Genomic DNA, 24,632 nt, shown 5'->3' with positions numbered 1-24,632 from the left:
CCCTCTGGACACCTTTCTCCGGGAGGACCCCACCGAGGAGATGAGAGGGAGATGATGATGATCGACACGCAGGTGAGCTTGGCAGGGTGGGTTTCCGCGGTGATGCCCTTGTGTCTCTATGCCAGTGAAGCGGGCTCAGCGGGATAAATACTTAGATGTCCTGGATTGGCACCGGCGCAGGTGGCACTCATGCCCCCGTCGCTGGGGAGATCCAGGTCTTACCCAGGCTGCTGCTGCACCGGGATGCCCAGGGTCAGTAGAAACCACCTGTGTTAATTAGAAGCCGTGGGATAGATCAGTGGATCCACCTTCGCTGCCCCCAAACTGTCTTGTCTGATGCACTGAGTCAGATGAGGTGGCTCATGTTTACTTTCAGAAGGCCCGTGCGCCAATTATATTTCCTATAGATACGTGTGCAGGGTACAACCCTGACCAGGCAGCCACTCGGCTTCCGCCACCACATGACAGCATCCCGGAGGTTTCCAGCAGGGGTTTGTTGAACGTTTTGTTAAAGCCCCACATGTCTGTTGCTGTCGGCTGGCCCCTGGGCTGCTGTGTGCATGGGGCACAGTGGCAGTAAGGGGGGTATGGCCTGGCATGCTATGGGTGGGGACAGGGGACAGACAGCCGTAAAAGGGGAACAGACCACGGCATGCTCGGTAAGGGGAAGTAACCACAGGGGAGCTGCCCAGTCCGAGTTCTTGGTTTCTGTGTAAATGGCCGAAGACCCACTGCACGTGCCGAAGGAGGTGGGTCATGGAAAGGGGAGAGACCAGGTGCTTTTAAACTAGAGACCAGCGGTTCTCAATCTGTGGGTCGTGACCCCAAAGTGAGTTGCAACCCTGTTTTAATGGGGGTCGCCGGGCTGGTGTTAGACTTGCTGGGGCCAAAGCCAAAGCCCGAGCCCCACAGTCTGGGGCTGAGGGCTTCAGCCCTGTGTGGCAAGGCTCAGGTTACAGGCCCCCTGCCTGGGTCAGTGGGGATTGGGCTCGGGCTTCGGCTCACTGTACACTCCCCCGCCCCCCCCCCCCGGGGCAGTGGGGCTTGGGCTTTGCCCCGCCCCCTCCACTGGCCGGGGTGGCGGAGCTCAGATGGGCTCAGGCTTCGGTCCCCCTGCTGGGGTCAGGTAGTAATTTTTGTTGTCAGAAGGGGGTCGTGCTGCAATGAAGTTTGAGAACCCCTCCAAGAGACGATTCAGAACTGGCGGGCAGCAAATGCTCCTGAATGGTGAGACTCTGCTCCACTAGGTGCAGGGCTTGGAGCCACATAGGCAATGACTAGGCCCAAGAGACATTAGAAGGTGTCAGGCCCCCTTGCATATTCCTTATGCCCCAAACTCTCTGCACCGTCCCAGCGCCTTGATGGGGCAGGCTCAAGGTGAAATGAGGCCCAGGCAACCAAATCGCAGGGTCTCAAACCCTCTGGTGCTATTTCTGGGAGTGGGTTGAAGTTGGAAACATTTGGAGAGTGGGCCCTGGATTGGTGTGAATCCTCAACTGGCCCCTTCCTCCCACTCCCGCCCTTCACCAGTCAGCTAACCCCCTAAGAACTTGAGCGTTCAGACAGATGCACACCTGGGGCCGGATGCTGAGCTCCCCCACCAACCCCTCACATTGAGGGGCCTGATACTCCACTCTCCTAGGCTGGTGAAACATCACTGACCTCAGTGGAATTCCCCCTGGATTTACACCTGTGCCTGTGAGAAGAGAATCTGGCCCTGAGTGTGGAAGCACCCCCTCCATGTGGTCAGCCTTGAAGCACTGCCTAGGGTCTCTGGGCTCTGCCTGTAGCATGCACAGGAGGAGGGCCTGCCGTGTGAATTTTAGATTGATGTGCCCCCTCTAGATGGACCAGTCCAGCGAGTGACTTCCAGACTAAATCCAACTCCAAGAGCAGGAGGCAAAATGTCAGCTGAAGGGAGATCCCTGCCTCTCCCTTTGTTGGAGGAATTATATGGGCTTTTGGGGCGAAGGGAGTGATTGTTGCATTGGCAGATTCAAAACAGGAGGTGCCTCTGATAACACACTGATCTCCAAGGTCTGTCGGGCGAGGCTGGAACCAAACTCCCATCAGTTCCTTTTCTTTAGCGTTGGCCTGAACTTTAGCAGAAAGGGGAGCCTGGCCTGGAATGACTCTGCGGGGGCTTGGACTTTGGTACCAAGGAAAGCTGGCAGTGGGTACACAAAGGAGTCCAGCTGGCATGAGGTCCTGGTGGGGACATCCTGAGTCCTTCACAGACTGGTTCAGCTGGTGTATTTGGGACCCCTATTTCCAAATGTGGGTGCAAATCAGGGGCCGGGGAGCCCCTTTAGACACCAGGTGCTGGCAGGTCAGGGGGAGGAAGGCAAGCTGTGTAGACAGCACCAAGCTGTGCAGACGTGTGGCAATGGTTGTCCTCACGCTGTAGCCCAGTGGGGGTTCCCCCCTAGGGCCCAGTTTGCTTGGAGAGCCCCTTTGGGGTTTTCCAAGACCAGTTTTCCCAGTGTCTTTGGGTTTGTGTTTCTTTCTGTCACTTGGCGTATTTCTGCTGCGCTCCTTGTGCTGGGCTGTGGGGTCGTGGAGGCTGGTGGGAAGCAGCGTTCCCAGCCCTGCGTAGGAATCCTGGAGAAAGCTGCATTGCCCACAGACTCCAGCTGGGTTTCCAATACATTGCTACAGTAATGATCATTCCGGAGGATGCCAACCTGCTGTCTACATTTCACCTGCCATTGCCTCGAACTCACTCATGGAACAGGAGTCGCTAGCCAGCCTCCTACACACACCAGCCTAGGGCAGTAGGAGGAGAGGAGTCCAACCGGAGCAAGGGGGGGCAGATAACCAGCATATTCAGTTGAAAGTGCAGGGGCAATTTAGACAAGCTGAATGTCCTGTCCCCCACGCCCACCCTCCCCCACTGGAATGGCCCAAGACTGCAGGGTGACACGCTGACACTTGCACAGTGTCAGTATCATGGGATCCGTAATGGGCAGAAATGGGGAGGAGTCCGAGGACTTTGGTTTTAATCTCTTCCGAAAAGAGCGGCTTATGGCTTCATCGACCAGCTTCGATTGATGCTGGGTGGACCCAGCTCCCCTTTGTCAGGGAGGCAGGAGGCGGGGCTGGTTCATCTGCATGATGTTGATGGGAAAGGGGGATTGTTTGCCCATTTTGACAGAGACTGTCCCAGGCGGTGTTTGCTTCTCTCTCTCCACACTGGACTGGCTACAAGCGCCTTTATATGACATGCATCCGACGAAGTGGGCATTCACCCGCGAAAGCTTATGCTCCAATACATCTGTTAGTCTTAAAGGTGCCACAGGACTCTCTGTTGCTTTATATGAAGGTGTCGCTGGATGGGATTTAGCACAGTGTCCCTGACCCATTCTGCCCCCGTCCTGCTGCTGCTCACCGCGCTGAGTGAAGGACAGGATCAAGCCACAGGTTGCCTCACATCCCACTGCTGGAGGGGGAGACCCTGCCAGTCAGTGAGCAGCTCAGTCCCCATTCCCTTCGATGGGAGCTGAGCAGCTCCCCAGCTCCCGGGCCTAGGCCTCAAGCAGCGGTTTGTGCTGCTGGTCTCTGGCTGGGGGTTGTGGCGGATGGATGTGCCCAGGAAGGAGGTGGGATGGGCTGGGATCTGAGCCAGGATCGTGGAGGTGGAAGGGCACTGCCCGAGTGCTACATGGACTTCCTGGCTAGCGGCTCTCTGTAGACAAATGCAGTTGCTACAGGGGTCCTGCCGTGGCTGGGAGCCGCTGTTGTGCCCCGTGGTGCTAGGGGCGTAGAGGTAAGAGGTCACGCTGCATCGTGAGGCTCCCCACGACTTGCAGCCATCTGGGCATCAGCCAGCATGTGCACTCGCCTCCCCAGTGCCAGCCCGCGCAGCGGATAAATGGAGCAGGGAGGGAGCTGACGGCTCAGTGTGATGCCTCCCCAGCCCCCTCCTTCCCTCCTCGGGGTAATCAGGCTTGAGGGTGACATTTGTTGAATCATTCTTGAAAAATCAACACCAGTAAAAGGTTAGAAGAAAGGGGGAGGGGGTGATTTCTGGTCCCTTCCTGGATCCACGACCTTCCGGGGAGCTGGTGCCACAGGAGACCGCTCGCAGCGTTGGAGAAGCAGAGCTGGGCTCCCAAAGGGCTGCAGCAAGCCCCCACCTCAAGCCATGGCCATGGTGGGAGAGGTCGGTGCTTGGGAGGGCTCTAGACAGGTGGCAGTGGTGTCGGTGGCTCAGTAGGGGGCGCTCCTCTCTCTGCGTCAATGTCATGTGGGTCTGTTGGAGGGCAGAGAGGGCTCCTTTGTGTGCAGTATTACTGTTCCCACAACAGTTCTCTCCTCTCCTGATTGATTGTTTGAACATTGGAAGTGATCACAGGGGCTGGGCCTGAGCCGTGTGAGGTTTGGACCCTGACCCGGATGTGCCCAGAGGTTGGGGTTTGTCTCTGGGGGTTGAGCCCCATTGTCGCTGTCCTACAGCCCTTTGTCTCTGATGTTACTGTTACAGGCGGCTGCTCTGATCCAGGTCTATTTTCTTGGAACAGGAATGGAACCACCATGGGGGTTGGGGCGGCTGGGCAGTGCAACGCCGCCACAATTGGTATGGGGGACTCAGGTCCATCCAACAGGCACTAGGAACATCATGAGCTGTGCCCCATGCCTAGGAATGACCCAGGAGGTCTCTGACCTGCTGCACCTGAAGAGCTTGACTGTCCAGCAGGTGGCGCTGTTGCTTTCTCTATGGAATATCAGCTGGTCATCACTCATGAGTCCACTGGGAAATGTGACGGACCTCCAGGGCTTGAGCTTGGTGAGTCTCTGTGGCTCAGGGGCTTGGACTTCCCCGGAGGAGGGGCTGGCAGAAGGTTGGGGAAAACAATCTTTGCATCTTAAAGGCCTTGCTGCCTGAAGACAAGGTTTGCTTTGCCATTGATGGTGGTGATCTAGGGTGATCGGATGTCCCAATTTTATAGGGACAGTCCCGATATTCAGGGCTATTACCCCTCACCCGCTGTCCCCATTTTTCACACTTGCTAGCTGGTCACCCTTTGGTGATCATTAATACAAAGTTGCATTTATTAAGCAAGGCAGTGGCTGTCCCATGCACACTTAGCTAGGAGATCTGGGTTCCAGTCTCAGTCCTGCCACTGACCTGCTGCGTGACCTCAGGGAGGTCATGGTAACGGCTCTGTGCCTCGGTTTTCCCATCCATAAAACAGAGATAATGACACTGACCTTCCTTTGTACAGGGCTTTGAGATCCCCTAATTAAAAGCACCATATAGCCGCTAGGTACTATTTATAGAGATCTTGATCCAAAGCCCACTCACCTTGGTGAGAATCTTTCCATTGACTTTGATGGGTTTTGGATCAGGCCCAAAGTACCTTTCTGACCGAATGACCACCGAGTGCTTAATAAACTATGCACAGAAGTTACTTCACCCAGCTCTGAAATGCAGCAACTTCTGGGGTGGGGCCTGGCAACTGTTTAACTACCACACTACCCCAGTTTAGGACAGGAAGTGAAGAAGAATCCTCTATCCCACTAAAACTGCAAGGAGGGCTTAGGTATGTGGAATGTACCGAACTCCCCCATGTTGGAGATCAGGTGGCACAACTGAGTGAACATCCCAGAACCCAAGGGTTACATTTCAGAGAGTTTAGGAAGGCAGAGCGGACTGACTGGAGTTGGAGTGTACCCAGGATATTCTTGCCCAAGGTGGTTATCTCAATAACCAAAGCTCTCTTCAGCATTTTGTTGGGATTATTTCCACTTGAATCCTGGTCTCCCAGGATCTCAGTAACGGGTGCTGTGATGCAGAGGCTCCTCTGTTCCATGGGTGAGCACAGCATGCAGCTCTGCCACCCCTGAGACAGATCTACTGTTTGATTAGGAAAAGCCAAACCAAGCCTTCATTTGGCACATGAAGCTGGGGACCAATGGGGGCCCTGCTGCTGTGGCTGGAATGTAGAAGAGAACGGTATGAAAACCAGCATGTGAGGAGCAGCACACGGGGATTACCTCTTTTCCTCAAGGACACTTCAACCCATCAGAATAATTCTTTGTCCTTCTCTGCCCCCTTCCCTCCATGCACCTCCCAGCGCTTCACGAGCATTTGTGTCTTGCATCCCTATGAGGTCGAACTGTATTGTTCTCCCCATTTTACAGAGGGGGATGCTGAGACACAGGCTTGGTGGAGCGGAGAACAGACCCAGGAGTGATGACTCCTGTCCCTACGCGTCTGGGGCCTGGAGTTAGAACCCCTCCCTGGCTCAGGCGATAGTGGGGCTAGGATATTGTCAAGGGAACAACCTCCTCTTGCGTTGAGAGTTCTCCCTCGCATGTGCAGGATTTATTCTGCCCTGGTGCAGAACCCCCTGTTAGTGCTGATGGGACACATCCAGTGACAGGAGAGAGCTACACAGGTGCCCTGTCCCAGCCATCTCTTATTTAAAATGCACTGTTCACCTGCACTCATCTGAGGTCCTTCTAGGGCATGAATCTCCAAATGCGGCCCTCAGTTACTATGGTGACGAGGGCCGTATAAGTACTTAGATACCAAGGCCCTCATCACCATAGTATCCCACTGCTTTATTCTGAGGTTCAGATGATTGGGGGCATTTTTATGGCAGCCTGGCACAAAGCTTACCATACAAAATGTACTCCTCGCTGGGGCTGCATGAAACGCCTTTGCCTTTGTCTGCTCTCTAGGTCTAAGCCCCTGTGCTGCTGGTATTCGCGTCAGCGGTGCCTTTGGCTGAACCGTGATAGAATGTACTCTGCTCTTGCTTGTGTGAGTGGAAGCCTACATTTGGGACCCATGGTTTAACCCAGGTGACTGTAGCATAGATGGGACATAAGGGCTCTCAGCTGATGGTTGATTATTAATCTGTATTTCAGTATTGTCCAAAGGCCCCAACTGAGAGCGTGGCCTGCTGTGCTGGGCACTGCCCGTACAATTAGTGAGACAGTCTCTGCCTCAAAGAGCTTCAGTCTAAATGGACACGACGAAGGTCAGGAAGGGAAGTGGAGGCACACAGAGGTCACATGACCTGCTTAAGGTCACACAGCAGGTCAGTGGCAAAGCTGGAACTGGAATCCCGGTCTGTTGATTCCCAGTCCAGTGCTCTGTGATACCTGGAAGGAAACTGCCCTGCCCTGCAAGGTGGCTAAAGAGATCGGGGTGAAGAGGCCCCAGCAATGCGGAGGGCACTTTGCGCTGTTGGCTTTCGACAGCGGCTGCTATAAGAAATTCCAGCTGCCAGCCATTAATGTGCTAAGTGCACCGAATTTACCACCTGCCCAGATCCTCTCTGCATGGAGCCATTCCCCGCCATCACCTCGTACCAAACGACCTAGTGGCAACAGCGGGGAGAGCAGGCTGGTCCTTGCTGGGGCCTTTTGTTCTATCATTGACATTTGATAGTTGCTGGGTTAGCCGTGGCTGGGAATGTCCGACCAGCTCAGCCCCGGTCAGTATCGCTGGATGAATTCCCGTCAGGTCTGTGGTGGGATTGCAGATGTGGTATTCCCCAGGGATCTGTGCCGCTAGTTGAGTTAACTTCTCTGGGCCCTGTTAGCTCGTAAAGCAGCCTGAGAATGACTGTGCATTCATCCCAGGAGGGACGTCTAACAGCCATCGAGCTGGCTTTCTCCTTTGTCTCGGATGTTCAGTTCTCCACTTTCTTTTGTGTCCCTGCCTTGCACGCTTTGGCCATCCGTCAAAAAAAATGTTTGTAGACACGAGCTGACGTCAAGGGCTGCCTGGCGACTGCATGTCATTGATCACAGGCTTCCAAGACAGAGCTCCTGCTCCCTGGAGGCCTGGTGCGGACAGCGGGAGTTCATCCATTCAGGAGATCGTTGTCGTGCCCGGACAAATTTATGGTCTCTGGCTCCTCCTCTGTTGCTGGTCTCCTCGGAGCATGGCTGAGCTGGACAGAGATGGGATGTTGGGTTACTGTGCCGGGCTTTTCTTTCTGAGCCCAGGGCTGGCAGACGTCCGCAATCGAGGGCGGGTGTGGGATGGCAGCGAGGTGGGCTGTGTCTCCATTGCACTGTCTGTCCCAAGCAGAATAACAACCTTCATTATGTTGCCTAGAGAGAAGTGTCTTCAGGGGGATAATTAAGGGGAGAGGCAGTGAGACAGAGGAGGTGAAGGATGAGGGAAAGCACCCAGGGGTGAAATAGGAACCAACCCAAACCCACGCCCATTACAGAGCCAAATTGTCTGAGGTTCTGACATGATCAGCCAACCCTCTCCCCTGCCCCTCACCCCGGCTTCTAGCCATGACTGGAAGCTGACGCCACGTGGGACCCTGTACCTGAGGGACATCCAGCCCACTCCTGGAGCCTCGGGAGCTTTAGAGAGGTTCTGGGGCTTGGTGGCAGAGTTCTGGGATGCTCTTCCCAACCTGGATTCCAAGCCTTCCTGAGCTTCCCCAGCAAAGAGCGTGAAGAGGTGGTGAAGACAGGAGGAATGGGGGTGAGTGGTGGTTAAACTTCTGGAGGGAACTGTCCAGGGGACGCTCTTCTGCATCAGGATTTGAGGAAAGGCGCCGTGAGCTGGGCACAGCCTCCCTCAAGGCTCATGCTACCTATTATCATCCCTCTGCCTCGACATATGCCATCTCCCTCTCCGCCCCTCGCCAGTTTCTCAGGATGATGAGAACCTGATGCTCCTTTTCTCCCCCTTCCTCCAAAGCTGCACACACACACACCCCCCCCCCCCGCTAAAAATGCCCTGCCCCTTCTGGAGACAGGACGTGAACTCTGTAAAGGTCGCATCCGACACATTGGAACTTGCCAAGTCGTCCTGCAGAAAGAAAATGGGTCGGCCTGCCCATCAGCTTTGCACCTGAGGAGGCATAGGGGTGGGGAGTTCAGGGGTGTCTCGCTGTGCCTGGGGGGATTGTATTGGACCCCTGTGAAGATCTCCAGGGTCCGTCCTGTTGTGCACTCCTGGTCTCACTGCTACCATCTGATGCCAGATTTCCTGCCATGTGTTTACTGCCATAGGAGCGAAACAGCCGCTCTGCAGCATGTTCTGTGCTCATGGGCCCGTGCAGCCTGCGCTTCCAGCCTCCCAGGGCAGCAGTGAGGAGTGCTGGCTGGAGACTTTGCTAGTGTAAATAACTGTGACAGGAATTTGGGAAGGAACCTATGATTGCAAGTCAGTGAAAGGCCAGCACAGCAAACTCTGGCTCCTTCCCTGAGAAAGGAGGAAATGGCCCATCCAGAGGATGCTCTCTGACGCAGTGGATTATGGAGACCTGGCTCCGAGAATGGCTTTGAGTGAACAGTATTTTGCAGACAGCTCGGCCTCTGTCTGGTTCCTCCAGGAAAGGGTGATTTGATGCTTGGGGATCAGGCAAAGGCCAGGGCTCGAATAGCTGGGTGTAAAAGGTCAGGAAAGAGGAACAGCAGCGGGGGCTGAGAGTCAGGACTGAGGTCCCTTGGCGGGGCTCACTGGACAAGAATAGCAGAGGGCGCACCGGGTTCGGGTTGAGGAACATTGGCAGAGTTGTGCATGAGGAGCCCTGGGCTGGAATAGCAGGGGATGGGAAGGCTGCCGGTTGGGACAGTGGTGCATTGGCAGAGCTATGGGCAGGGTGGATTTGATTTAAATCATGATTTAAATCACTAGTCAAGAAGATTCAATTTAATCATGGATTTCTACATAAAAGTGCATTCTTGTTGGTTGTTATAACCTTAATACATATTCTTCACAACTCAGAGATAGATGTAGGTTTCATTTTTAGAAGGTACACACTATACATTTTTTAAGTGATTTATTTTGAAAACTTTTCAGATTAGTTTTACAGCTATATCAGAAAATGAATGATTGGTTATTTCATTTACCAAAGGTAATTGAAGCAGATATTTATGAAGTAATTAGGAGGTGAACAATCTCCAATTCATCAGTTAATCATTAATATTCGGAGGATTTTCTTGCCATGCTGTATTAGGAGGAGAACATCACCAGACAGACATTTAAATCTTTTTATTTAACTAAAACAACAACATTATGTATTCTGGATTTTTTTCTTCAACAGCAAACATGATATTTTAACAAAACAAGCATATGAATTTTTGATTTTAGTTAAACATTCAAGTTTTTTAAAATCAGGTTTGTTTTTGTTAAAATTGTTTTTAACTAAAATAGTTAAATGAAATATTTAAAAAAAAGTTAAATCGACTATGTCAGCCAGGTCAACATGAGAAACTTAAAATATTGGCTTCTGCAGCTAACTCAGTCGTCTTCACCTTCGTTTTCCTGTTTGTTCACAATCTGGAAAAGAAAAACAAGCTTTCCTGCTTTTTCAGGTCCCAAACGATTTCTCAATTTGGAATGAATTAGTCCAAAGGAAGAAAATATTCTTTCTACACCGGCAAAAGAAGCTACTGCTATTAAAAGTGAGATTATCACTTCAACAGTCTCTGAATCCAAGTGCTTAAGTGACTTCCACCAGTTCACTGGTGTGACTTTCTTTAAAACATCATCAGCAAACATATTTCTTGAATGGTTCTTATTCCCAAACTGGGTCTCTTTTACGACCTGCTGCCATTATAGGTTTTTCCTTCTAGTGAGAGAATGGTACGGTAGATCTCAAATCAATGAAGGCCACACTCAGAAAGACCTCAAGACTTCTGGAATATGCTGCTCAGTTTCACTTTTGTTTCTACTGCTTGTCCCTCCCATCTTACATTCATCTCCAGACTTCTTCTCCTTGTCCAGATCTATTCCGCCCCCAACAATCTTCTATTCATTGAACTTTTGAAACGTTGCACTTTTAGAGAGTGGTAAGGGACGGACTCTGTGTACACAAATTTGCAGAGGGACAATAGGGTTGAGGTCTGTTATTTCTCACCTCTATATATTTATTTATTTTATTTATTTATATATATATTTTTTGCTGTTAACAAGCATGTTATCTCTGGAGACGCAAATCCACAGTTTGAGAACTGCAAAACTAAGCATCTCTAATGGTATCTTCTAGACTGAGCACTGAGTCCCATTGGGTAGATAGAAAGATTAACCTAAATAATCTATACAGAAGACCCTGGAACCTCATAAAATGGGGTCCCTAATCCATGAACTATTGGAACTCATTTACAAAACTTTTCTTAAACATTACATGAATATATTGTCTCATACTATAGAATTAGAATTTATAATCCCTATTCCATGATGAGATATCTTTGATCTATAATGTATCTTAATTAAAACTATCTTTAAATAGGTTTTTTCCCCTCAAAAAGCATTTTATCAAAAAAATCTGATTTAGATTAAAAAAAATTAGATTTTTGTCATTTATTTTTTTAAAATAATTGATTTGTATCCGCCCTGGCTATGAGGAATCCCCGGGCCGGAAGAGCTTGGTGGGTTTGTGGGTCAGAATTGCAGGGGTTTCTCTGTGTGTGCAATGGGCGCGGGTCCAAGGACCGGAGGAGCCGGGGTGCTGCAGGGCAGGATTGAAGTACGCTGGTCGAGCCATGTGGTGACCTAGCCCGGCTGCACTGAGGTGCTGAGAGGACAGAAGGGAAAGGACAGAGCGGGAAAGTCTGCCAGGAGGCGTAACGTGAGGCGAAACCCAGGGCAGCGGGAAGGCCCTTGCTAATGGAGAAGGTGTTTCTCCATGCTGGCCCCACAGCAGAGGTGCCTCGGAGTGCTGCACTGTGCCCTTCGGGCCGGCAGGAGATGGAAACGCTGTGAGTCTGTTACTCGGCCAAGTGCTCTGGAGCAGTGGGGCCTGTTCTGCTTGGCAGTAGTTGAAAGTCCCAGCAGGCTTCCACATTTCCATGGCGATGGGGCGGGAGTTCCTGGCAGCCGCGCTGTCCTCAGGGGCACTGAAATAACACGGCTGGAGTGAGCTGTGCTGCGTTGTGATCGGTATACTCCAGTTCCTGTGGCACTGTAGCCCAGTCACAGCACAGGCAGGATGGTCACAACACTACCCCATATGGGCCAAGACTGGGTCACTCCCCTCAGGGAGGCCAGATTCTTGTGACAAGAGACAGATTAATGATGAGACTCTGCCCTTCTCCGTTAGGAGCACTTTACAAACAACAGCAGTGCCCCACAGGGCCTGTCGATATCACCATTCCCATTCTGCCCTCGGGGAAACTGAGGCACAGAGTGATGCGGCAACTTGCCCTAGTCCCACAGTGAGCCAATGGCAGAGCAGATTGCAGATGTCTTGACTCACAGCCCTGTGCTCTAACCACTAGGGATGCTTCATCCCAAAGGCTAAGTGGGACTCAGATCTGCCCGGACAGACCATTCCTCCCGCTTGTCTTCCTTCTGCTCTTCTATCCCAGAGGAGGATACCCAACCCAGCAGCAGCTTGAACCATTGTACTCTGCCTCTTCACCTGCTGCACTCCAGCCCCCTCTGAGTGCGGAGCCTCAGATCACAAGGGTTCCTGGCGCCACACCTTCATCCGCTGTTGGTGGTGAAGGCCACATGCTCTGAGTTATATGGATGCAGCCAGTGTTCTTGAGAGCAGGTTCAAATAGGGGGAAAGAGCCCCCTTCAGAGGGACTGGCCCATCGGGCACTAGCCCCTCTGGGGGTTAATGGGAATGATTGGAATGCCAATCCCTCTCACGCTTCTGCGCTGCACAAAGAGAACAGCTTAAGCCTCCATATTCATAATCCAAGCTGGAAAAATATGAGGCCTGGCATTTGCCCAGCATAAGTGAATGACTAAAGGGGGGTCTGCGGGGGTGCTGTGATGTGGGAATTGCTGTCGTTGAGATTAGGCATCAGCCTGACATTTGGATTGCCTGCCATTATTAAAACTCCTCCAGTGGCATTCTTCAGAAGAGTTGGGCCTGAGCCCCAGTGGCTTGGCCAAATCCCAGTCATCGCATGTTGCCTAGCAACGTTTCCTTGTTGGCTCACTAGGATACAGGATTTTCCTTCGCTTCTTGTCCCTCAAGCTCCTGTGTAGAGCTGCTGGTGCGACGGCAGTGGCTTTGTATCTCCTCTGCCTCGCACCTAGAGCTGGCTGCAAAACAGAATTGAGTCTGGCAGGAAATTCCGAAATTTGGTTTTGTCCCGAATGGGGATGCAAAGTGGAAATCTCCGAATTTTTTTGAAAAATGAAATATTGAAAAATACTTCCTTTCCACTGATAAAATAAAAGTCACAAAATGTTTTGTCCTTTATCATGATGAAACTTTTCATCCTTTTTGATATTTTCTGTGGGAATCTCTATGTTCCTGCAAAACATTTAGCTGTTGTCAAATCAGCCTGGGGAAACTCTTTGACCAGCCTTCCTATTGCCTCAGAAAAGTGGCTGCATTTCAGTGGGGCATGAAGTGAAGCAATTCCACTGTGTATGGACCCATTCCTGCACGCTCTTACATATGTGAGTAGCCCTTGTGCAAAGAGTCCTTACTGACGGGGTTCAGGTTCTTGTAGTTTGTAACTCAGAGAGCACTCGGAGGATTGCAGCGGGGGCTCTATGAATCAGTAAATAAACTCCGTTGCAAGTGTATACAGAATCTCTGTGGCGGGGTATAAGACGATGCAGAACTGGACAGTGCTATTGAGAGCTTAAATGCATGGGATGTTAGAGATTTTACTCTGTATTAGGTGGTGCTGTGCACTTTAAATCTCATGGGAAAACAGCCGCTTTCATCATAATGGGACACAAATTATCACCTAGTTGCACAATGTTTTAACCAACTGTATTGGAATCCTTGGGAGCATAAATTCCACTGGCCTGGTGGGGGGCTAACAGCTGCCTCACCCATCAGGGTTAGTGATTTGAAGGCCTAAGCAGGTGTTCCCCAGGAGAACCCAGTATCTTTGGGGTGAGGGGGTTACAAGAGACAGTTGTACCTGCAGCTACACCCACCGTTTTCCCGCTTTTGGGAATTGACCCAGCCTTGGATAAAGCCAACAGGCCGTGTTCCGGGGCTTTGTAACACTCGGCTATTTACAGAACCCCCCTTTGCGCCATCCTCATTCCAATGGTCTTTGAAAGGGTGTTTAGTTAATAGGATTATAAAGCTTTCCTGTCGTTAAGCAACAGAAATCAATGCTCAGCCCCAGGCCTGAGCTGAATGTCAGTTACGATGGTCTGCCACTAGGTGGCCCCAAGCCTTAGCTGTGCTCCCTCCTACCTCACCCAGGTTATGCCAGTGGAAGACCCAGAGCGGAGCCTGTGTAGGATGGGCAGGTAGGCAGCTGTCTGCACGGGGTCCCTGCATCCTTTCCCCTGTTGCTCAAGCCCTCTGAGGGCTGGTGCTAAACCCAGATGGTAAGAGCTTGTGTGTGTCCACCCACAACAGCTGCCAATGGGGTTCTCCCCGGCGGGTGGTCCCAGTTGGCTGCAGTGCCTGGGATGATGGCTCTTGCTCACGCTGGCCTCTGTATGGACAGGACCCCCTGAGGCAGCCTTCCCAGCCCAGTCCCACAATGCAATGCATGGGGGGAGGGATAGCTCAGTGGTTTGAGCATTGGCCTGCTAAACCCAGGGTTGTGAGTTCAATCCTTGAGGGGGGCACTTAAGGATCTGGGGCAAAATCAGTACTTGGTCCTGCTAGTGAAGGCAGGGGGCTGGACTCGATGACCTTTCGGGGTCCCTTCCAGTTCTATGAGATAGGTATATCTCCATATCTATATCAGCCCCTGCTCCCAACAAGTACCAACCACATGGGGTGGTAGTTGTCAGAATGCACCATGGGCAGAAGCTTTCATGCATCTCATACAATCACTGCAGTGGCTTCCTCGCTTGGTGCTGAAGTCCAGGGAGCCAAGGCACCTGTTTTCTTTGGGCCAGGGGATCCTCCTGCCAGACCTGGTAAATGAGCAGCAGCCCCATCTCACTGTTGGTTATAAAACATCTGGAGCCAGCCTCCCTGGACTGAGTGGTAGCTTTGCAGAGGGACCCCTGCTAGTGCAATTACTGAACAGAGGTATTTGACGCAAACCCACCCAGTCCCAAATCTGTGAGTGGCTGCAGAACTGGCTGGTGTTGGGAACCAGGCAGAGATCCAGGCTTCTCTGTGGTAGACTGAACTACTGTGTTCCAGAGGCGGGCCAGGCCAGGGAGAACTGATATTTGACACCAGCCGTCAAGGAGGTCAGGGCAGGACCTTTGCAACACCTGGATTGTGTCCACCAAAGCAGACAGCCCTCCTGCCCCACTATGCCCTTCCCCTGCCTCCCCTCTCTCCTAGCGAGAGTGTAGGAATAAAGCCAGACTGCGAGGGGAAAGGAAGAGATGCAAACGAAAGTGACTTTCCCTCTCTGCTCCCTGGGTGCGGCTGAGCCAACTTGGAAAAGGGAAAGGTCTGCAGAAAGGATCAGCTTCCCGCACTGCTGAGGAATTGGCTCCAGCAATATTGGGCAGCTCTTTGTCGCGATAAGGGGTGGGGAGATATTGAGAGACTAAATTTTTGTGCGCACGACAAAGGAAATTCTCAGTAGAAAATGAACCCGCTCAAAGAATCTGTCTCTATGACACACACTTTCCATCCACCCACCCGAAGCAGAGATGGTAAAAGAATGGATCACCTGTCAAATGGAAACCTGTTGAAAAGGCCAGACCTGCAAAGCAAACACTGAGAGGAAGGATGGCCCTCCTGTGTGAGTCCAGGCACAGCACTTCATTGCTTTGTGCCTCAGTTTCCTGCCTGTAGGATCTCCTGGCTTTTGTCTATTTAGATTGCTGTAGTGCTGTCAAATGTCACAATATTTGCTTTGAGCCCTGGAGACAAGGGGTTTCTATGAGACTCTCAGCTTTTATTTAAAAAAAAAAAAAAGGGTCTAGCTCACGTGGCTGTGGAGAAAAGTTTGAAAATGTGACCTGAGTGTGTCCTAGGGGCTCAGAAATGAGAAGGCAAGAAAAAAGAGCGCCATACGTGCTTACCATATACAGAGGTGTATACGTCTCTATGCATACATATTGCCTCTTCTATTGTTCCAGCCAGGAGAGGAAGGATGATCCAGTGATTCGCATGCTAGTCTGGGCCATGGGAGACCCTGGTTCAATTCCTGCTCTGCCACAGACGCTCTGTGTCGTCCCTGGGCAAGTCACTTAGCCTATGTGTGCCTCAGTTTCCCCATCTGTCAAACTAAGAGGGTGGGGGTGAGAATGGGCTGCTGATAGCTGGAGGCTATAAAGCACCCAGGAAGGAGTAGGGCTATGAAAGGTGGAGCAAGGGAGTAGATCTAGGAGTCATGGGATGAAATTAAGAAAAGGAGTATTAGTATCAGGAAACACGTTCTCCAGTGCGATGGGCTGGACTGCGGAATGGTCTCCAGAGGGAGGCGGTAGCAGCCTCCTCGGTTGGGTCCTTTTGAAACGAGACTAAGCCCTGGAGAAGGCAACTGTGTGCTGACGGGAACGATCCTGCGCTGACTGGGAGGGGAAGGAGGCGCCTAGGCCCGGCCATGCCTAACGCCTGTGAGTTTGTGGGTGCTTCTGCTGTGAGGAGAGGAGCCAATAAAGCCCTTCCTGCACACAGCGCTCTCCTTCGTGTGCACACACGCACTCTCCGGTGGACACCCGTTTACGTGTGTGCACGCACATAGGGAAGCACCCCGCCCTGCTGGGGTTCGAACTGCATCACCCAGGTGCGCAGGTTCCCTTGACATCCAAGGAATCCCGTCTCCGCGGCCCTTGCAGAGGAATGATAATTGGTAACTGTCGAGATGGCGGCAGCTTGCTTGTCTTCATTTTTCCCAGCCCTAGGGCACCTGTGGATTCTCCAGCCAAGGCAGCCAGAGCCTCACCTGCCGCCAGACTGGCTCCTGGGCCCTGCAGCTCCTGCAGGCTTGAGGTTGGCTGGGTGGTGTGTTTGCGGGGGGGGCGGGGGGGAGGCTGCCTTGTGTGGGGCCTTCAGAGCTGTCGCTTTACCCCTCTCTGCTCCCGCTTGGGCCCAAGCAGGGCACTGCACCTGTAGCTACCTGTTTTGCACGTGCAACTGCATAGCTTCTGCTCACAGTGCCCTTGGTTCTTGTGCACGCCTGTGTCACATGGGTGCCCGTTTTTTAAATGGTCTCCTCTTCTCTCCATCTGCCCCAGAGAAAGGTCCTTTCCTGGCTCTTGGGAGTTTCAAATGCATCAGGCTTTGCCATCTCTAGGGGCTAATCGCCTGCTCCATAGCCGCACAGCTTCTCTGCCTCATCAGGCCCTAATGGGGTGACATGTCCCCTATGAGAGCACAATGGGGAAGCAGATCAGAGTGGTTCTGATGGAGCTGTCTGTGTGCTCCCCGGGTGCCTAGACTCTCGTGTGTGTGTACCTGAGAAACGCCTCTTATTTCTCAACTCCCCCCATTCCCCAGGAACGATGCCTTCGGGGGAGTGTTAACGAGACGCAGAGAGGGGGAAATAGGTTGGCTAGACGGGCAAGGGGCTGCACGTGGCGGGAAGCAGCTGCTTGCTGCTGTTATCCACCCCTTGCTCCTTCTGGATGCTTGGGAACGCCATGATTGGATGGGGAAGAATCCAAACCGGATTCCTTTGCTGGGATTTCCTGGGAAGGGCTGGGAGTGCTGGGGAGACAGCCCAGCTGTGGAGGTGGGACGGGCCTTTTGTTGCTCAGTAGCACCCCTTCTGGTTGCTAAAAGGAATGTCTGTGGCAGACGTTACAGTCAATCTCAGGAAGTCCTCCGCTGGAAAGATGGTGAGGGCAGGAGGCCAGGAGGATGGGGGTCAGTCCGGGGCAGAAATGACAATGAGCCCCACCGGCCTAGCACACTGCAGGGGGCGCTGCTCAGGGAGCTGCGGGGCTGGTGTATTCATATGCAGCGCAGCAATCTGATGAAGCAAACTGGGCAGAGTGGAGCCAGCTGGCACACTGGTCTGTCGCAGCGTTCCCAGCTTTGCTCCAGCCGCAGAGCTGGGCAGGTGCTATGCCGGGGGGGGCAGGGAAGGCTCAGGAAGGCAATGGGGGTGCTAGGGAGCTCGCACTGGTGTTACTCCCCTTGGCTGGGCGGGATTAGTCAGGAATGACACAGGGCTCTGGAATGGTGTTTATACCCCGCTCAGGAATGCTCCCCGCGCTTGACAGGGGATTCCTCTCTGACAGCTGCTGCTGTCTCACCTAGATGGAATTGTGTGTGTGTGTGTGTGTGTGTGCGCGCGCATGGGGAGGGGAGAGTCAGCGTCACCAGGGCCAGCCAGGACAGGCCAACCCGTGTGACCTAATACCAAACCCAAACACTGCAGGTCTGACACCTTGACTCTCTCTCTCGGGATCGGGAGAGGCTGGGGGGCAGGGAGAGGGAGTATGAAAAACAAATCGAATGCAGCAGTAAATCCAGTCTATATCCTGTCTGTAGGATCCCTATTTGTGCCAGTCTAGATGGGGGAGGCTCACAGATCCCTAATACACTGCACAGGCTGCCCTTTAGCTGAGAAAACAGATGGTTGGGTTTTTAGGATGAATCTGCCATGGGTGGAGGGAAATGCTGGGTTCAAGTTAGGGGGGGAGCAGGGGGTGGGAGTGATGAACTCAAGGGAGTACAGTGACCCAAAACAAATGGCCCTAGAGGGTCACGAAACTGCAAGCTGCACCTGCTCTCCCCCCCCCCCCCCGCCCCCAGTGGCTCAGAACTACCTCCTGCCCCACTGGACACACCATTCTGCTTCCCAGCTGTTGGCCCTGCCAGACTAGCCCTTCCCCAACCCTCTGAGCTCAGGAAGCGAGAGTCCATGTCCCATCCTGTGGCAGACACAGGACTGAATCCTAATCTCCCTCCCCACTACGCAGTCAAAAATCCATCTGCTTCCACTCTCGCTCTGTGCCGGGTTGGTGGTAACCTGGCCGGTAGCACAGTGAATAGCGGACACCTTTGTACCATGTTGGCAGACAGCTGGTTTCCAGGTAAACAGCAAGATAGATTGCTCAGTTTCCAACCCCTCCCTTGGCTGACACCCGCTCGGTTCCCCATGTGACTCAAGAGCAATGCTAGGCGTGTCTGGGAGTGTGGGCAAAGCACCAGGGCTGGAGGGGAAAGGACGACAGATGTCATTTGGGAGGCAAGGCCGTTAAAGAACAGCTGTTAGACAGATGCGGTGTCCCCGTCCAGAAGTGAGTCACTCACTGACAACATCCTTTTGTAGGCAGTGCTCGGTGGGGGATGGAGGTCTGGTTTCCATGACTGTCCATGTCCAGGGAAGGCAACAACAAATACAGAGGATGTTCTGTAGAACTGACTCAATCACACAGATAAGGCACCAGCCCTGGGCGGGAATAGAGGGCAAGGGACGTAACAGGGATCATATCACCTGCAGAGAGGCCTTTGTGTTTCTGCCTATCCCTGCAGCTGCAGAAGGGCTCCGGTTTGCCACATGGTTTTGGTTTTTAATACCTGAGCAGCCAGGGTGAGTGATGGGATGGGGCAGCCGTGTTTATCAAAGAAATTTGGAGGTATTTATTAGTGCATGCATGCAGCTCATGTGCATATTTGTGGGGTCTGTCTGCATGCATATGGTGGGCTGTTGGGGGAGTGTTTGGATGGATGCATAGGACACGTGCATCCCTGCCTCTGTGCAATGCGTGTGCATGTGTTCTATGGTGTGACATTCGTCTGGTCTCTGTCACTCGACCCCATCTTGCTGATGAAGCAGACAAGGATTACGACCTGTACCTCTGTCTGTCACCGCACGCAGAAACCGGGAACTGGCTACGGAAATGCCCTCTGGCGGATTACAGGCTCTTCAGAAGCAGGGGGTTTTCTATGGAAACTCAATACATTTTGTAACCATAGCAACCCCAAGTAAAGATCACCCCCCTTCTCCTCCTCCAGATGAAATACCCTTCATGACAGCTCAATGTTACCAACTCCTGGGGGATTTATTTCAGCTGGATAAAGCACTTTAGCGTTGAATAAGGCAGCTGGATTGCAAGCAACAGAGCCTCTTTCTTTCTTTTTTTTTTAACTGATGAATGAAGATGCATTTAGAAGCAGAAATGAGGTCCATAGATACCTGCCCTTCCCTCCTGTTCCAGTGTAAGAAGCTGCCCCTTTGCCATTTTGGTGCCATTTCCTAAAAACACCCCCTTTGTTCCCCTCCTGCCCCCCCCCCCCCCCCAACAAAAAAACCGCCTGCTGGAGTTGCTTCTTTATAAGTTTTTTTTTTTTTTTTTTGCTCCATCGGTTAGGCGGTTATTGCATATGGTCATCTCCATGGAGACGGAGCCCGGCTCTGCCATTTCCTAGATACCTGTTTGATTGATTGGTGAGCAAAACCAACAGCTCATTTTCTATTTGAAATTAAGTAACGATAGCGACTGGGATCTCCGCTACGTTCAGGTCCTGGTGTGAAATTCCAACACACACAGGAGCTTAAAAATCAAAATACGTCAAGTGTTAAAGGCGTGGAGGAATCCCGTGAAAACTAATTGGTTTTCCCGTTTAATGCTCATTAGCTGTTCAGTTTGCATTGCTAATTGGCGCTCTGTACTTATTAAAAGGCGCTTCATAAGGTCTTGGTTACAAATGACTTTCACATGCCTGTCTCTTCTGGGGAGCAAGGGAGTTTGCAGAGTGGTGGGAGTCCATGGCGTTCCATGGACTTGAGAGACCCTTTGGGCAGTGGAATTTATTAGGAGTTGTAACTCTCTCTGATTGAAGACGGAGCACATGTCAACTAATCCACATCCTCATCTTCAGGGCAACTGGCAGCAACGCTGGGCTTTTCCTGACTTGCTCCTCTGCCGAAGGAAACTGAACGCAAGGAACAGAAATGACCAGGTGTATGGAGATCCTGGGGCAGAAATAAGCTTTGAGGGGAATGAGGGTGGAATGTTCAAAAGTGCTCCTTCGCCATTGGGCTTGTGCTCTTATGTCCCTTAGGGCCAGATTGGCAAAGGCACCTTAGGTGCCTAAAGATGCAAATAGGCATCAAGTGGGATTGACAAAAGTGCCTAAGTGAATTAGATGCCTAACTTCTATTGACTTTCAATGGGACTTAGGGACCTGACTTGCTTGGGCACTTTTGTGAATCCCACTAGGTGCCTAAATCCCTTTGTAAGTCTGGCCCTTAGGCTCTTTGTTAGTCCGACCCTGGGGGATTCTGTAGAGGGACTCTGGGGGGATAAGATTTCTGTGTTTATAGAACCAGATTTCCTCCCTCTGTTACTGCTGAGTATCAAAGGGGAAGAACTGCTTAGAAACCTTATTTACTTTTCATTCCTCAGGCTGTTTTATTTCCTATTTACATTTCTATCAGCTCGGGGCAGTGAAAACAAAAGGGTCCATTTCAAGGTGTTTCTCCTGAGTTTCACATTCTCCCGTGTGAGCAGGATGCTGCTATGTTTGGGTTGCAGACAGCTCACGGGGTTGTGATTTCCTTTGGAAAGCAAACTTTCCATTGTCTTTGTGGGATTTCTTTAATATCATGGAGCCTTTGATGTTTGACTTGTAAAACCTTCAGGTCAGATTGTGCAACCTTTGGCGAGCAGTCTCCTGTGAGCTGTCTACTCCCCTAAGACCTTGGCTATGCTGTGTTTTTAAGTCACCCGGTACAAATCTGTGCCACCATGTCTTTGTAAATGGTGTCTATGCTTTGGGTTTGCACCATCGCAGCTACACCAGTGGCTAAAATTCCAGTGTAGACAAGGCCTTTGTGTTTCCAAACCCTAGCTTCAGTGCCCTAAGTTGAATTGACGATGAGCAAACCTCACACAGCAGCCTTTTCCTTACATTCTGCAGGGATCTGCTGGGCAATCAGTCTCACAGCTTAAAACCTGGGAGCGTTTTCATAAAGGACCTTGGGAGTTAATAACCACCCTTCGTTGGGAGAGGTGCATGTCCCAGACAGGCAGTTGTCTATCACTAGGGCAGTGGAGGACCAGTCAGAGCCCATGAGGGCCTGCGTAGGAATCCCTGGTGAACTTCCCTGGAGTCATTCCTTTCCTGACGAGACCTTTACTGGAAAGCGGAGTTTTCCCAACAATGGTTGCCAGCTGCCTGGCTGGACCTGCAGGAAACAATCAACCCCGAGCTCCTGTGCAAAATTAAATAGCAAAGCGGCAGAGAATGAATCGGCGTTTTGCCTCCACCGGGAACCAGGGACTTGGGTAAAGTGCTCCAGCTGGGAGGATTTTCCCACCAGCTGTGGCGTCTTGTGGCTGGGCCTCTCTGCTGGGTCGAGAGGGGGCTGGCACTTGGAGGTCAACCCTTTCCATGTGGTACAAGGCTAGCGGGTGACACGTGCTTTGGGTCAGACCCTTGTCCATTGATATCGGAGGAACCAGGATCTTTGCACACGACTTCCATCGATGCCAGTGGGTTGAGGCGGTGGAATTACGGCCATATACCCAAGCCCCTGGGGATCCTTGTGGAAGGTGGCTGGCTTGGCGACTGTCATGAGCAAAGTCAATCTCTGCATTCCACACCTGTTGAAGATCCCTGGTGAAGCCATTCTTCAAAGCTACTGGGATAGGGTCATTAGTTTCCCCGTCCTACCAGAGCTGTTGGGAGAACAGTGAAGGGGAATGAAACATCCTTCGTGGATGGAGAAGCTTGTGGTGTCCTCGCAATGACTTCAGATACCCGATGGGGACCAAGGAAGAGCCTGATTTCCCCAAAGAATCCACCCCAGGTTTTATCCTGAGCCCAGTGCATGCTGGGATCTTGGTCAGTGGATTCTCCTCTGGGGATCATATAAAGCTGGTCACCTCCCTGATCAGTCTCAGGGCTCTAGTTTTAAGCTGCTGTCAGCAACAGCAGGGTTGGCTTATGTCTGAGAGTCTGTCATGGGTGAGAATTGCTGCCTGTTGTCCGGGGACATGGAGCAGGATATAGGATGGGGGGGCTCCCCATAGCAGCACTGCTGATGAATGCTGTGAATGCAAAGGAGTAATAGTCTGGAGCCCCATTGCTGGGCCTCTGCTGGTGCCTCCCTGGCAGAGCAAACCCATAACCTTCCCTTCAGCCACCTTTCTACCAGATCCAGCTGCTGCTTGTTCCAGGTGGGCCTGCAGGGTGGCTGCTCCCCTGCGTAGCCCCCCAGTCTCTCGCTGCCCATGCTCCTCTGTTGCAAGTGGCACCAGCCTTTCCCTTGGGCCAGTCCAGGGACTTAATGTTTTGTTTTCCTTTCAAAGTCTTTTGCGTGGTTGCTGACTCTCCCCAAGAGGTTATTTCCCCTCTTTGACAGCTTTATGGCTGCCCTACGCAGAGGTCACTGAGCTCTGGGGCTTGCGGAGCAGGCACTGGCCCCGGGCCAGCCATGTGCTGGCTTGGAGACGATACCCCTGTCGCTTTTCGCCAGGGGCTGGGGACAGACACATCCACCAGGCGGGCAATGGGCCTCGCTTTCCGTATCACCATGTAGTTAATTGCAGAGGCTCTCATGGGAAAGAGCCAGGGACCTGTACTCCTAGGGGACTTCGGGGCTTGAACCTGACCTCCTTTTCCTTCTCCAGATGTCGAGTCTGCCAATGCCCACATACGCTGGTTCACTGGCTGGTCTGATGGCGAGCCTGAGCTGTGCCCACCTGCTTGTTACTGTAGGGATGTGTCCCGCTGGGCTGATCTGTTTGTTAACACAGGGTTTGGGGACGGAGCGGGGCTGTGTACACTGGAGCCAGGATTTGAACGTGGGTCTTCAGCGCGGGGTCTGAAACCGTGATCCCCTGCACCTATTCTCACTGGAAATGTAGTTGGGACTTGAGCTCGAACCCCAGGGGAAGGGAGCTAAAGGTCCTTATAGACCATCCTACACAGAGGACTCCGGTCTCCTGCTTTAGAGCATGAGCTGATCAGCACAGGGGCAGGGAGGAATTGCTCGCTCCACCCTCTTGTAGAGCATGGCACAGCACTAATTGGGTGCATTAAGGGCCCCCTTTCTTGGGGGTGCTAGAAGAAGGTATTGGTTCGCACTGGAGGCTTTAAGCACCATCCAGCTGGTAAAGCCTATGAGAGAGCCCCTCCCCCGGCACTGCTGGGGGCAAATTCCCCTCTCAGGGATGCCGGGGTCAGACCTTTAGGACGGATTCCCCATTGCTCGAAGGGCCCCTCTAAGCATAAAGTGGCCTTTGGGTAGTGGATCACCTCCTGAGGGTGTTCTCACAGGGTAAGGAGCTATTCTGGCTGGTGTAGGAAGAACGTATGGGTTCTATACTGGTCCCCTCACAGCCCCCAGCGTCAGGGCATAGTGGGGATGGTTCGAGAGAGGGAGAGGGTGTGGCTGGAACGCTCTGGCTATTCTCAGCTGCCCATGAGCCATATGGCAGCCTGAGCTCCCATTAGAGCAACCTCAGAGCTGCTCTAACTCTCTGAGAGACAGGCGCAAAACATGGGCGGCAGATGTGCCACACCCGTGGGAAAAAAGCAGAAATTGGGCTTGTTTTTGGCTTTATTGGCTTGTGAGTTGCTTGTTGGCTAGTTTTTGGCTTGTAGCTTGTTGCTTCTTTTTTTTTGTGTGGATCAGCTCCCAGCAAGTGGGGTCAAGCAGGAGCAAGGGGCAAGCAGGGGCAAGGGGGGAAGAGAGTCAAGGGTGCACAGCGGGCCCACCACAGTCCCAGACTGCACGCCGGGGGGATCTAGTCACATAGAGTGTTGGGGTTCTTAGGGATTGGCTTGTTTTGAAATGGGATTAGCTTGAATTTTGGCTTATTGTGAACGTCAGGGTGCTTATTTACTGTGTGAAAGTTGGCAACTGTGCGGTACAAAGGTGGTATT

General features: G+C 52.2%; 1 protein-coding gene across 1 annotated transcript in view; it reads left to right on the top strand.

The window, feature by feature from the left end:
• RALGDS (ral guanine nucleotide dissociation stimulator) overlaps positions 1-24,632 on the top strand; it is a 101,234-nt gene continuing 76,602 nt past the window's right edge. The window contains exon 1 of the mRNA XM_024210401.3: positions 1-72. Within this exon, the coding sequence (XP_024066169.1) occupies positions 52-72 (21 nt within the window). The 5' untranslated portion in view covers positions 1-51. The remainder of the gene's footprint in view (positions 73-24,632) is intronic.

Source organism: Terrapene carolina, unplaced genomic scaffold (genome assembly GCF_002925995.2).
Source record: "Terrapene carolina triunguis isolate 2854851 unplaced genomic scaffold, T_m_triunguis-2.0 Scaffold238, whole genome shotgun sequence".
NCBI lineage: Eukaryota > Metazoa > Chordata > Testudines > Emydidae > Terrapene > Terrapene triunguis.
This window is presented reverse-complemented; position numbering and strand designations above follow the sequence as displayed.